The sequence below is a fragment of the Acipenser ruthenus genome, chromosome 13 (assembly GCF_902713425.1).
Source record: "Acipenser ruthenus chromosome 13, fAciRut3.2 maternal haplotype, whole genome shotgun sequence".
Classification (NCBI taxonomy): Eukaryota; Metazoa; Chordata; class Actinopteri; order Acipenseriformes; family Acipenseridae; genus Acipenser; species Acipenser ruthenus.
Genome location: NC_081201.1, coordinates 5,845,979 through 5,859,873, shown reverse-complemented (window position 1 = coordinate 5,859,873; position 13,895 = coordinate 5,845,979). Strand labels below are relative to the sequence as shown.

The 13,895-nt window shown below is 40.9% G+C and overlaps 1 protein-coding gene across 1 annotated transcript; it reads right to left on the bottom strand.

Annotated features, from left to right (window-relative positions):
* Positions 1-224: 224 nt before the first annotated feature.
* Positions 225-13,837, bottom strand: LOC117418473 (cerebellar degeneration-related protein 2-like). Its single transcript, XM_034031572.3, has 5 exons — positions 13,521-13,837; positions 9,901-10,013; positions 6,266-6,414; positions 5,387-5,560; positions 225-3,023 (listed from the first exon to the last, which is right to left on the bottom strand). Exons 1-5 carry the CDS (start codon positions 13,600-13,602, stop codon positions 2,144-2,146), a joined length of 1,398 nt encoding a protein of 465 aa, XP_033887463.1. The 5' UTR covers positions 13,603-13,837; the 3' UTR covers positions 225-2,143.
* Positions 13,838-13,895: the final 58 nt, after the last annotated feature.

The window sequence follows — 13,895 nt, the reverse complement described above, 5'->3', positions numbered from 1 at the left end:
TAAGTAATCACCTAGTCTTGCCCACACTAGCACGATCTGGGCAAATCAGATACCAACTACATTCACAACAAAACATAGCTTGTCACAGCGATGTGCACAAGAAGCGTTGGCAGGCAGCACGGCAACATGTTTACATAGCTTTCATCTGCTTCACAAAACACTAGCGATGAGAATACTGAATACTGCTGTACCTCAATTAGAAGCAGCAAAAAAAAATAAAAAAATAAAGAAAGACAAAAAAGCTGCCTATTTAAATTGTCATGGGTGGGTGCAATTTTAAGTGTGGTATTAATACACCATGTTCACACACATCTGATTACATATATACAAATATGTAACTACTGCTGTGCAGGTGGGACCAACATTGTAAGGCTAATTTAGCTATTGATCTTTCAGTTCTCAACAATAAGACATGAAAAGGATTCCATGGCTAACGAGGACAGAAATAGCAGTCTCACTTGGATCTTAGTTTCTACCCAGCCAGTGAGTGGAGATCAGTTTCCAGATAACTTGCTCCAAAAACGTACACAATTACAGTAAAAGCATGTTTTACATTTTCCATGAACAATCATGAAGTATTTTATGTGACATAAACTGGTTATGTATAAAGCAGAACTGCTTTTGGTAATTAACTTGTATAATACAAAGCACGTCTCCAAACGCAGCATGTATATTATCAACAGCTTAAAAACATGTTCTTGCAAATCCATGCACCCAACTTTAGAACAATGTTTACTCTTACCCCAAACTCACCTCTTCACTATCTTTCTAACCCAACATTCTTTCTTTCACAAACAAATCCTACGTTTCCTCTCCACACAATCCTTGTTCAACATTACATTTCATCCATTTACATATTTTGTATATTTCTTTTTGTCCGCTGAACGTTTGACATCTTAGCAAGTCACAAAATGAAACACAGTATTTAAAAAAGAAATCCAACAAACAACACTATCTCGCTACAGGACAAGGAGCAATCAATACTGAATCTGCGTGAAGTGCAAAGCAGCTAAAGTGATGTGTGTAAGACTGACAGTACTGAAGCTTAAGCAACCTGCTGTGTTTATCAGACATGCCCACCTCTGCTACAAAGTACCCTCTACCAAGAACCCATGTAGTATAATGTTCTGGAGCAGCAAGTGTCAATGAGTTTTTGAAAAATGTTCTCTGTAGAATTAGAATATGTAACAAACTATTCTAGAAGGCTGACACACTATAAGGTGTAGCAGACAAAAGGGTTAAGACAGTCTGACTGGACCAACTTCCAAAAAGTTATTTACAAAAGCATTAACAGCAGTGCTGGCAGGGGTTTTAATTACGCCATCCTCTATTCTTAAAGTGCTTTAAATAAGTACTAAACAAACACTGCGATAAAGATAATTGCAATTATGCTTTGCTGAAATTGCAAAATTAAATATCAACTATATTCATCTTTTTTTTTTTTTTCTATTTGGTACTTCTATGATGACACTCTACGGATGGCAGCACCATTATTAGACTATAATCCCAGCCACAGGAATAGGAAATGAAATGCAAAAAATAATAATGCATTAAACAACAATGTATGATTTTTTTTTTTCTTTTTTAACAATATGCTTATCAGTAGTCATTTGCCAATTCTCAAAATACTATTGACTAGAATTAAACTCTGTTTAACCTTTAAAAAAGATTAAATAACAAACTAGCAAAGTAAACAAGTAGGAAAAAAAATAAATCTGTTCAGGATGTTGGATGTATCCTGAATTTTGTCTCATCTGTGTGTAGAAAGAAGTGAGATATACAGCACACCACCAAAAAAAAAAAAAAAAAAACTAAGCAGAGAGAGGAAAACCAGTCACAGAACGTTAAGTAGTTTTACAAAAAGGGTGTATGGCTTTCTGACTATCCATGCTAGTTGAGGGAGGGGCAAATCGAGCTTTTTGGGACTGAAAAGAAATCCAGCTATATGAACCCCTTCAATGATGCTGTAAAAACTGCATTCTGTGTCTTCAGAACAAAAACGAAAATCAAAACACATTACGTTTTATCCCACGACTGGCCTGCCCATCTTTATACCGGACGGACAAACCTACTACAATACTGCTACCCTGTCTCGAAGCTCAACCATAATGGGAGCCAAGGCTTTTCCCTTGTCTATCTAGTCTCACTGGGTTTGTGAAGAGACTAGCTTATTCTTCTCTCGCTGGTGCTCGCTGATGTCCTCTTTCGTTTTCTTGATGCAGGTGAAGATTTCCTTGAAGAGGGCTTTGTATTCGGGCTGCTGGCTGTCTGGGGTGGGGGGCTGGTTCCAAGGAAGGCTGTCGCTGGGCGATTCCCCCTGGCAGCCGCTGGGCGAGGGCAGGGCGAGGGCGATGTTGCTTCGGGAGTAGCGCTGGGAAGTCTGCACGGCCTTGCTGTGGCCGTCTCGGTCGTTCACCTGGCACTTGCGGAGCAGTTCCTCGTACTTCACCTGGAGGGCGCTGTACTGGGCATCCACCTCATTCAGGAGAGAGATGCCCCTCTGTTTGACCAACTCGGAGCGGCGGATGCAGGTCTGCTCGTGCCCTTTGCGGATCTCCTCCTCGCTGGCACACTTCAGACTGGTCTCGCTGCTGCTGCGTTTCAGCGGCCGCTTGTCAATTTCCGGGACCCCGTTCTCTTTCCCCTCCTCCCCCGTTTCCCGCTCCAGCAGGGACTCCCGGAAGGAGATCAGGAAGGACTCGGGCACCAGCTTCTCCACACGGCTCACGAAGGCAGAGTCGGACTTGCACATCTGCCGCAGCTCGTCCACGTCACTCTCCAGCTCTTGCACCCGGGCCTGGCAGGAGTTCAGCTCAGAGATGCGCTGCTCCAGGTCTCCGTTCTCCAGGGAGATCAGCTCCACCTCCTGCTCTGCGGCCACCCGCTTTCCCCGCTCCGCGCTCAGCTGGCCCTGCAGTACCGTTACCGTCCTCTTGAGGGCAGCATTCTCCTCCTCCGCCTGGCTCAGCTCGCTGGACTCCGACGTGATCTTCTCAGCAAACACATGATCATATACAAAGTGCCTGGGAACGGTGAAAGAAAAAGGATGTCAGCAGCCTTAGGGTTAAAAGGATTCCCACTGGTAAATTAAATTAATAATAAAAAAAACACCACCCTGAAAGATGGCTCTGTTGTGTACTCTACATAATTCTAAAAATATTACTGTGGCTTAAACTCATTTTACGGGGCCAGCACCTCCACCCTCCTCTCATTTTAACCTCAGTCCTCATCACAACATGATTATCAGCTTAATACTGAGAAGTCACACTTCCTTTCTCGTTCTGGGTTGCTACACTTCCTTATAGGAAATGAGTAAGTCCATTACAGGGTCGGGGTCAATTCCTGTTCCATTTCCAATTCCTTTTTAAAATGAATTCCCAATTCCAATTCCTCGAAGGAATTGGAATTTAAAAGGTTTATTTTAGGGACAGAATTGTTGTGATTGTTCAACTGCTTTCATTTGAAGCCAATTTAATTGACTAACAGGGACTTCAATTTAAGTTATTTGTTGCCATTGTGAGAAGCTCATTTTGCAGAACACTGCTAATTGTAATTCTGATGAAAGAGGTGTTGGAATTGATTAAAAGGGAATGGGAATTGAAATTGGTTTTAAAAATGAATTTTAATTGAAAAAACAAGAATTGACTCCGACCCTGGTCCAGGGCAGCAGTGTGGAGTAGTGGTTCGGGCTCTGGACTCTTGACCGGAGGGTCGTGGGTTCAATCCCAAGTGGGGGGGACACTGCTGCTGTACCCTTGAGCAAGGTACTTTACCTAGATTGCGCCAGTAAAAACCCAACTGTATAAATGGGTAATTGTATGTAAAAATAATGTGATATCTTGTAACAATTGTAAGTCGCCCTGGATAAGGGTGTCTGCTAAGAAATAAATAATATAACGAGCTTGTCAAAAGCTGCTTAAGGAGCAATTGACAAATTAACACCACTGTCTGCTTCCCAGTTTGATAAATCGACAAAATTAAAATGACAAGTAGGCCAAATAAACAGCACTCTGTGATATCAAGAGATTATTTGATTGACTACTTCATTTTTATTATTATTATTGTATATACTATTCTCTGTAATGAATGTAAAGTAATACAGTTACACAGGTTATGCACTGTGCTTCTTATTTAAGAAACCAGACATCAAAAAAGCAGGATGTGACAAAAAGCCACAACTACCAGTCCTGCCATTGTGTTTTTCCCCAGTACGTAAGAACCACTAGTCAAGCTAAACCTCTTTAACTAAACATTATTCTTATCTGTTCATTAAGCTGTACTTAACTACTTACAAGCTGTACTTAACTACTTATAACGTTGTGCCTATAAAACGTATTCGTCTAGTAAAAACATGTTACAGCTACCCAACCCGCGCTGTGGAAAGCAATTATTTACAGCTGCAGAGGTAATTGCTATTTTCACTAAGGATAGTCGCAACAACTAAACTGCAAGAAAAAAAAAGTGAAATACTGTATTTTTAGCTTTTCATTTTTGCTTTTATCCATGCAAGTTTATAGCCAAAACCCAGCTTCTCACAGGTAACTAGAAAATTTAGTCTGAGCAGAATTATACGCTGTATATGAAAATATAAAAACATGCTTGAGTGGATCAGTTGACAGGTAGGCAATCGTGCATTGACCCTGCGATGCAGGTCGTTGTGCTGGCAGACAGACAGGTAAATCCACTGCAGTGGCTCGTGGATCAGTGGTTATTACTGTAAGTCCTCGGCTGGGGATCTGAGCTATGCTGTGCTGGGTAAGGTACAATGTCAGCGTCCTGGCAGACAGTCAGGGAGGTAAATCTCCTGCTGCAACAGATCATAGCAGGTTAAACAGCTCTAAGGCAGGACGTGCTGTGTGCGGGGGTCGATCACAGGGTTGAAAGGGGCTGAGTAGTGGTATAGCAGATGTAGGTGTTAACCCATTAAAAAGTACTAAATACATGTTCACAATACAAGCTGGATTTATGTAATTTGATACATTCTAAAATCAATTTCTCAGAAAAAAAATGCCAATACTTTGTTTTGGCTACAAATTGCTGAGTCCTATTTTGAGGGCAGTCAAGTTAGACGTGCCCGTAAGCAGACCAGTGAAATTTCATGCCGGCTATGAAGCTCAACACATAGAAAATGGAGCTGTATCATTTTTAGGCTTCAGCTTCTTATTTTATATGAAGGTGTCATAAAAGCATTTGAAGGGCTAGATTTGCTGAATTAACAGTTACACTTACCTCTGCGGTTAACAAAATTTGAGCAAATTATCATAACAATATAGTTAAAGAGTACATTTAAATAACCAGTAGAGGCCATTTAAAATGCTAAAATTACAAAGTAGCCTGTCCTCAAATGAGGACAATGGCACTTAATGTGTTAAAGGCCGGTACTGACTTGCGCAGGTCATAGAGCTCCTTGAGGCAGGACACGCTCTGGGCAGAGCTGGAGTGCCGCTGCTCAGCCAGGTCCCTCTTCAGACAGCACCCCCGACCCGGCCGCTTCATCTCCTCCACCTGCCGCTGAAGCTCATCCACCTGGGCCTGCAGCCCCTCGATCGTCTCCAGCAGCCTGGGAGAGGGAAGGGGAGAGCAGGCATGACACAGCCACTCTGGAAGAGCCGGGGCAGGGCACAAACCACTGCTTTTCTCAAATCGCTTCATCTTGCAGATAACTAGGTTTCTCTCTATTCATCCGCTTCATTATTTTGTTAAGTAATACTATCTTTAGAAAGCTGCATTTTGCATATATTACATACTAGTCAGAAACAAAAAAGTTTGTGATACTGCATGTCAGAACAGACTATATAACATTCCTATACATTTTCTAAATTATTTTATAAGCCTGCATGGGTGGTTCAACTCATTGCCTCCAGTCACTCTTTAAAACCAAATCCAATTAAGGAAAACATTAATAACATGGGGAAGACTTACACCTGCCAGATGTCTTGCTATAAACTGCCTGTTCAAATTTGCTGTTGTCTGCTATGTTACAGTGCTCTGCTCGGACGCTCTACTTGAGTAGATTTGCTGTGCCGATTACAATAGATCAAGTGATTCATGTTTTAACTACACAATGGCACTCCTCTGATTACAAGGCTGTAAGGGTTTGATAAGCCAGCCGGTAATCAACACTTTGTGATTCCGTGTGCATGAATTCAATTAAAATAATAATGGTGGTGGTGATGATGATGATGATGATGATGATGATGAGCATTCTTTGTCCAGCAGAAAATACCCTGCCGGTTTCTAACAGCCCTCTAACCCCTTCACTCACCCGGTGGTCTTCTGCTGGGACGCCCGGCTGTCCAGGACCAGCTTCTGATTGGCAAGCTCCAGCTCTCTTGCCGTGACATCCAGCTGCTCGTAGACCTTGGCATGCTGCTCGTTCATCTGCCGCAGAAGATCCACCTGCTTGGTGAGGTGCTGCAGAGAGAGAGGGAGAGAAACGAGTGACTGAGGGAGGGAGTCTGCATTCACTACGTAAAGCCAAATGGTTCTGACACTTAAAGCGTGAAAAACACAGATATAATACTACATACAACCCATCTCATATTTAAAATGACAAATATTTATACAGCATTTAGTAATCCTGCTTTCAATGAGGGCTCATTCTCCTGGAGTTTGAGCTGGGTTCATGTCCTCAGCTCACCTTTCTGGCATTCTTGCACTACTGCAGTGCTGTAACCACCATATTAAATGGGTTTATTCAAGTAACTCAAGGCAAGCGGGCAGCAAAGAGTAAGCAATGATAAATCATATTCAAGTTTTTGCATGCAAACCAACACTTGTGTCAACTGTCTACATAATATTAAAATACCCACTGCACCTATAAATACTGTATTGGGTATATCAAACAACCGCTAAAGAAATATCTGCATTCAATTATCAAACGGTTTACAGAGGCCCACAGTTAAACATTCCTCTGTATGTCTAGAGCCTTCTCCCAGCCAGGTGCTACAGAAAGGCAGGCTTCACACTGCGGTGCACAGCAACTAGGCAGGGGTGCTGATTTAGCTCCCTGTGACCTAGTTCTGATGAACCCGCAGTTTCCCAGCCCTGCTGAGAGATGACAGAACTTGGGATTTTGAAGGTTATCTCAAGCACAGCTAGAATGCTGGAGGTTGTTTCATCAGAGGCAAGCAGTTTTAACTCTTCGTTAGTCAATTTGTGAGTACTGTACTCTGAATAGGAGCACGGTTATAGTAACAGTCCTCTCTGTCAGTAGGAACTACTGTGAAGCAGAGCGCCGAGATCATTCAGGAGGAAGAGATTTCTGGGCTGAAGGAAAAATTAATGTATTCAAAACAGCACAAAGACACACGGCTGAAAGACAACTGTAACAAAAAAAAAAAAACATCAAATCGACTTACAAATGCTCTCGTTTTTCATTTCAAACAGCAATCTGCCACCATTGTAGCCATTCCTTTGTATTTAATCTCTTCACAAATACTGGAAGCAGTTCATCAGTTTTGGGTTTTTTTTTTTTGTTTTTTTTTTATTATTTCCTACCAAAGTCAAAACATGCATCTGTCAGTTAGGAAGAGGACACTGGACTACTCTTGGGACCCTGATTCGTTCCCAGTCTGGGACACTGGGACAACATAGGAGTTCTGGGGGAGGGCAGTGTCCAATGTCCCCTTCCTGTCTAAATACAGTAGAAGTATTGAGCCAAGTGGAACAGACAGCCTCAAGAGCTAATGTACTGCAACAGCATCAGCCTTGTGCTTTACAGCTACTGATAAAGAGGGAGAGTTTAGGATCAGATTTGTGATTTACAACCAGGTGGCTGGCCACCTCTAAATAGCTCACCTGAACTTCCTAATCTCTCGGGCCAGGTATCTCCACCTCAGAGTACATTAGTACAGAGGTCATGCAGTTACAGGATCTTATCAAGCAAAATAGTGAAGATAATTATGAACATCAACGTAATCTAGCAACTGAGGAATGTCTTCTGCATTATTGCCTTAAAATACACACTGCAAAAACAGGAACAATACCGCAATCCATCAAGATATCTACAAGCTGCACAGCTTCTGTAGTAAGCTCAAGTGGCTTCGTGCTTCCCCCACAAACATGATCCAGTTTATCAAACAAAGGAAAACCTGACATGAGGACCCTGTTAGAGTTATAACAGTCAACACACAGTGAGCCCCGATTATTCACCAGCGCTGCGGTTTTATCAGCAGTAAAAAGATAATAATGCTTTGATTCAATGACCTTCGGCAGTGCTAAACATTCAACAACAGTTATATTTCTATATAAATGTATCTTGTTACACAAGAGACAGGCTTGGGTGACTAGAGTTATATTTGTGTATATACTATACCAGAGCACCTGACACTGATGCACTGATGAGTACTGTAAGTTTTTATAGATCAAAAGAATTCCTTCTATTGAAACATCTGGGAACGTGCAGAGTCTATCAAGTGTCATGTGGTCTGGCCTGTATAATTGTTATATGCTCCCACTCAGTAGCCCTGTGCTAATGCCAAGAAGGCTTCAGATCTGATTTTAAAACATTTCAAGCAAAGTGTTTGTCCAGATACTGTACAGAGGCCTTAGGTCCAGGGTTCGGGTCAATTCCTGTTTTTCAATTCCAATTCCTTTTTAAAATCAATTCCCAATGCCAATTCTAAGAAATAGTTTGCTAAAATCAAATATATAAAAGCAACAGTTTTATTTTTGCCTCTAATAAATGAACACACTATTAACGTACTGACAACAAAGGGCATAACAAATGAGAATGGATTGGATGCTCATTCAGAATGCTGGCGGTGCCGATCACTGTTCACGTTGATGTTACATTCAGAAGGAAGGAAGCACATTAAATTCAATGATGCACCGATTCAAGGGATGATCTATTGAAATCATTGAATTAAGGGTTTACATTTATCAGCTAGTCAATTAAATTAGCAAAAAATATTCAAGCCTGGCTAAATTCCCTCTGGACTTATTCTCATACAAAGCCTTCCCTATCCAAGGGCATCTCTGCGAATAAGATGGTGCATCTCAGCAGACCTGCAGTATTGTGTATAAATTACTCTAATGAATACAGCATGTATTGGCTTCAGAGTGCTGCATCAGGAATAATGAGACCTGCAAAGCATCCAGCCTCAATCGCCCAATAAAAACATCTGCTTTGTGAATTGCTGCAAATCTGACCTCATGTGGGTTATTTAAAAAGTTAGCATTTAAAGAGCGTGCTCATCTGCAAGGTGCAGTAGGTAGATTTCTGGGTTCAGTTGCAGACCCGTGGAGCTTAACAGAATCAGAAGCAATCGATGACTTCCTGGGTCAGTCAGTGCTTTCTTAACCTGATTTCCTTGGACGGCTGACGAAAGTGATTATAAAAGGGAGAGCCGGCATTTTTAGCTCAACCCTACAGTAGCTATAGCTGTGGACATCAGTGCAGAATACACTACAGCAAAGTACAGTACAGGCATCAAAACAAGACCTCAGACTGCAGCACACGAAGATTAAGAAGCTTAGTTCCTTTCATACCCTTGACTGAATACAGCAGCTATGGTCTGACACAAGGAGCTGCAGTTGACACAGGCACTGTAAGGGCATGACTGTATTAACAAAGACATAGGAGGAAGGTCAAACGCCAGACTGGAGTCATCAACTTCACAAAGCACAGTTTAAGATTATATTCCCTTTGTCATGGTGTGTCAAAGTAGCTAAGAAATAAATACATGCGCATAAACACATAGCCCTACATTACAGTATGTCTAATTAAAAACACATAGCTTTACATTACAGTGTCTAATTAAAAACACATAGCCCTACATTACAGTATGTCTAATTAAAAACACATAGCTTTACATTACAGTATGTCTAATTAAACACATAGCCTGATATTATAGTATGTATAATTAAAAAATGACATAGAACTGAACCATTCATTACCTCGATTTCCTGCAGCTGCTCCTGATTGGTTGAGTACATCTGTTGAAGCCCCTCCTCCAACTCTCTGTTTCGGTCCAACAGAGTTTTTCCGAGCTCGGCAGCCAGGTGCAAATCTGGAACGATCGGTACAAACATTGCCTAAGGGATGCTATTTGAAAAGTATTCGCTTTGTTAAAAACTATTGATGTGGGATGTGAGATTTACTGTAGTGTAGCAGAGGTAGAGAAGGCGGTTTTCAAATCAATGAAAAACAAACGAAGCACCGGAGACAGCATTCCCTGTCCCTCTGCATCGCCAGTATTTCACCTCGGAAACACCCCACCAAAAAAAAAAAATAACCAGTGAACCCTTCATGTTTGTTAAAAAAATATTCTACACTGAACATTATCCAAGATATGTTTCTCATTAAAAAAAAAAGTTAGCTGTTTATATCTCAAATTAAAAACAAGATACTGCAAAATATACAGTTTCTGATCACCGTCTGTCTTGCTTTTTATTTGAATGCGACTAATCTCGAGGTTTTACAAGGCAGCACGTGTTTTTGACCTGCATGTCTGCACTAGAAGACTTGCCCTCTCATGTTAAACATCATCCCTCGTGTTAAGGAATGTCATTTATCTGGGGGGTGAAATGGATCGCTCAGATATCAAAGACTGGTATTGTTCAGTGGAGAATATTAGAATAACTGTTGTACAGTTTCAAGACGTCATGAAAGAAGCCCACAGTATCCATGCCATTGAAGCCTTGGCTCTCCCTTCTGCTGAACACGCGGAGGGTTTTGCTGTTCAAGACACTGTTCGATTCAGAACAGTTCAGCAACGTAGACGATCAGTGGTAAAAACACCACCAACCTGTTAATCAGGGATTTGCCCCGTCGGCTGAATTAACTAATGTTCATTCCAAGTCCCAGCACCACTGGATGATCATTTCTGAATAAATGATTACAAATTAAAGTTTGACATATTCTTTACATATGCCTTTCGCTGACCCCACCATAAAATAATCCTACATATAACATTCACAAGAATATGGAAGTAAAACACTGGTGGCAGCCGTGCAAAGCACTGCTGCTGTAGGTCGAGCTGGTCTTTATTCTTCAACATATTTTTCTAATGAATGCCGTTCACCTCCTTTAATTGGACTTTAGCAGGTCTTGGCAAAAGCAAATGAATGAAGCAAGCTTCTACCTAAATTATAGTGAGCCAGCTTATGCCACACCACGTGAAACAGTTGATCCAAGATCTTGGCATTGAACAATTATAACAGGGTGGTGCCTGGTACACTATGTGTTGCTCTGTAAGCAGGTTGCCAGCATTGTTCAATTTTTAAAGTTAAACTGTAATTCAGATCAAGTTATTGTAAAGATGCTGAAAAGGTAGTGACAGCCTTAAAGGCAGTATCTATAATCTTTTATAATGATTAGAACATGAAAACGCTTCATCAAAAAGCCTTAACTCACCACTAAGCTTGAATCAGCATTTTAAAAGTCAGTCTAGGCCATGCCTTGAAAAGCTCCTCACAAGATTATCATCAATCATTGGAGGGGGTTTCCAAGAACAGGATAGTACCCACTTTAATTAATAACTAATTGGAGGAACTACTCTCAAACTGGTCAAGTAAATAGTCTATAAACTACATTAGTATAAAATAAATTTACAAATAAAAGAGAAAACAATGACATTGGTTTATTTTACACCTTGGAACTGTAGTACAGAAACAATGTTAAAACAGACCGGACAGCAGGACACAAGACACCTAAAAATCCAATCAGAGAATGGTGAGATAGACATCCAAACCTGATAATAAACAGGACAGGAGCAGACAAGTTCATAGCGTGTCCATGCACATGATCATGGGCTTGACGTTAGTAAATTACCTGTACGATCACAAAAGGAATCGGTGCCTTTTTGATGAGAACCTGCCTCCGCCTCAGGCTAGCCTTGATAGGCGATCCCATCACAGAACTGCGTTTACATTGCAGAAGCAGCTGGAATTTCTACTGAGTTGATCTAGGTCAACCAAAACATCCAGGTGTCAACCATCTAAGCCGAATAGAATCCTACTATGCCTCTTAATCCTGTTTATTTTAGCAGAGACCTTCCAGTAGCTGGTTGCTTCAACACAGATAAAGTGCCTGCATCACAGCTGCTCCAGAACTACTGAAATGTAAAATGAAATCAATCTACATCACGTATACTAATGTGGATTTAGAGAATTACTGATAAGACAACCTGTCTACTGCCAGAGATGTCTAAAGGACTTTAGATCCTTTCACTCCAGCAGACTCACTAAAGCTCAAAGGTTTTACACAAGATTTGACCTATACCCTAAAATTACCTCAAACAACCATGGAACCACACTGTGCTGCTGGCTTCCTGTCTGAGATGGGACTTAAAAAGAATGACAAGCAAAGTCTAGTCTTAGATTGAGATGGGAGATATTTTACAACATCAGAAACGTTTCTGCAGCAATGGATTGGTCTTTATGGTTTATAAGTGACTGGTCCCTAAACAGAAATACAAGTACCCACAGAACTCAGATCAGTTGTCACTTTCTCATTTTAAGAGACTGATGTTTGATCATTTGAAACAGCCTAGTGAATGTATGTGATGCAAAATTAATACAAACAATACATGGACAGTAAAAGTGTGTGCTTGCTGTATGCTTCTATGCAACTGTAAATGACTTCTGGCTTATCCCAGCAGGGTATAAAAACAACAATCCTATTTCACTGCAATTTACAGAAGCAAAAAACTACAGCGTCTGTCTGCAAACCCCATAGCCTGAATGCAACATCCTTTTAGCTGAGGATTGCCACACATCCTTTCGAGATAAAACTTATTTTGGACAAACATCATGAACCATACCAATGCCACAAACACAATTTAATAAAACCCATACTGCAAGATCTTGCGTCAAAGTGAATTTCGTATAAGAGGACTAGTCAACATCAGCCGTAGTTTGAAAGCTTCAATGCACGGCAATAGCGGGAACACAATACAATGGATCGTTTTGCTAAGCTTTCGCTCCAATGAAGTTTACTAAAAATGTATTCTCTCTTATTTAAAGTGCAGTAATACTAGGAGTCGTGTATCTAGTTTTGAAACATTTTGTAGGCAAATAGAAAAAAAAAAGTGGCCTCGAAGCAATAAATGTGGCCAAAGTTATTAAACAAACAAACAAAAATACATCAATTTACGTCTTGCAAAACCTCTTAAAACAACCAAGATACACTGTGTAGGCGGCCTAATTAGTAATACGCCTTCAACCTGCTTAAGGTTTACTAATTATATTATTTGAAGGGATTTTTGTTTCTCTGTACTATTAAGTAGTGTGGGACACAAATCCGATAATTTATAATAATGCCATTAAAAAAAATACTGTAAAAACATGTTAAAGAAATCTAGAAATGTAATTTACGTATAATAATATCATACAGTATTACCACTAAAACATTTACTGTCACTGTGTTTCTATGTAACTGCTGAGCTGTTTCATGCAAGTGTTGTGAGATGCTCTCTAGTCCAAGCTCAGTCAGTAGCCATAGGCGATACCCGAGCAGCAGCATTCACTCACACACTAGTACCACCAGCATCACTTGAGTTATTTAAACCGCTTACCATGTTGCAAGTCCTGATGATCATACCACGGTTCGTCCTCTCTTATTTCAAATTCCTCTTCTACCATCATATCGGTGAGCATTTTTTTCCCTCTCTGGGTCTTGGTGAAATGAGGCTAATGTTATATTCCACTGGCCAGAGATGATTTGTTTTTAAGCCGTTAATAGTGCCTTTGGCTCTTACATCATCTCCTCCCTCGCCTCTCCCTGCTCAGACAATCATGCACTTGCCCCTGCGAGAAACTGGGCGTGATCTCATAATAATGAGAGCGCACAGGCTCCAGCAACGTGGCACTCACGGCATTATGTAAATGATGGTCTGTGACGTATTCTTTACAAGGTGAATCTGAGCGCTAATGTGTCAAACGGTTTGTGA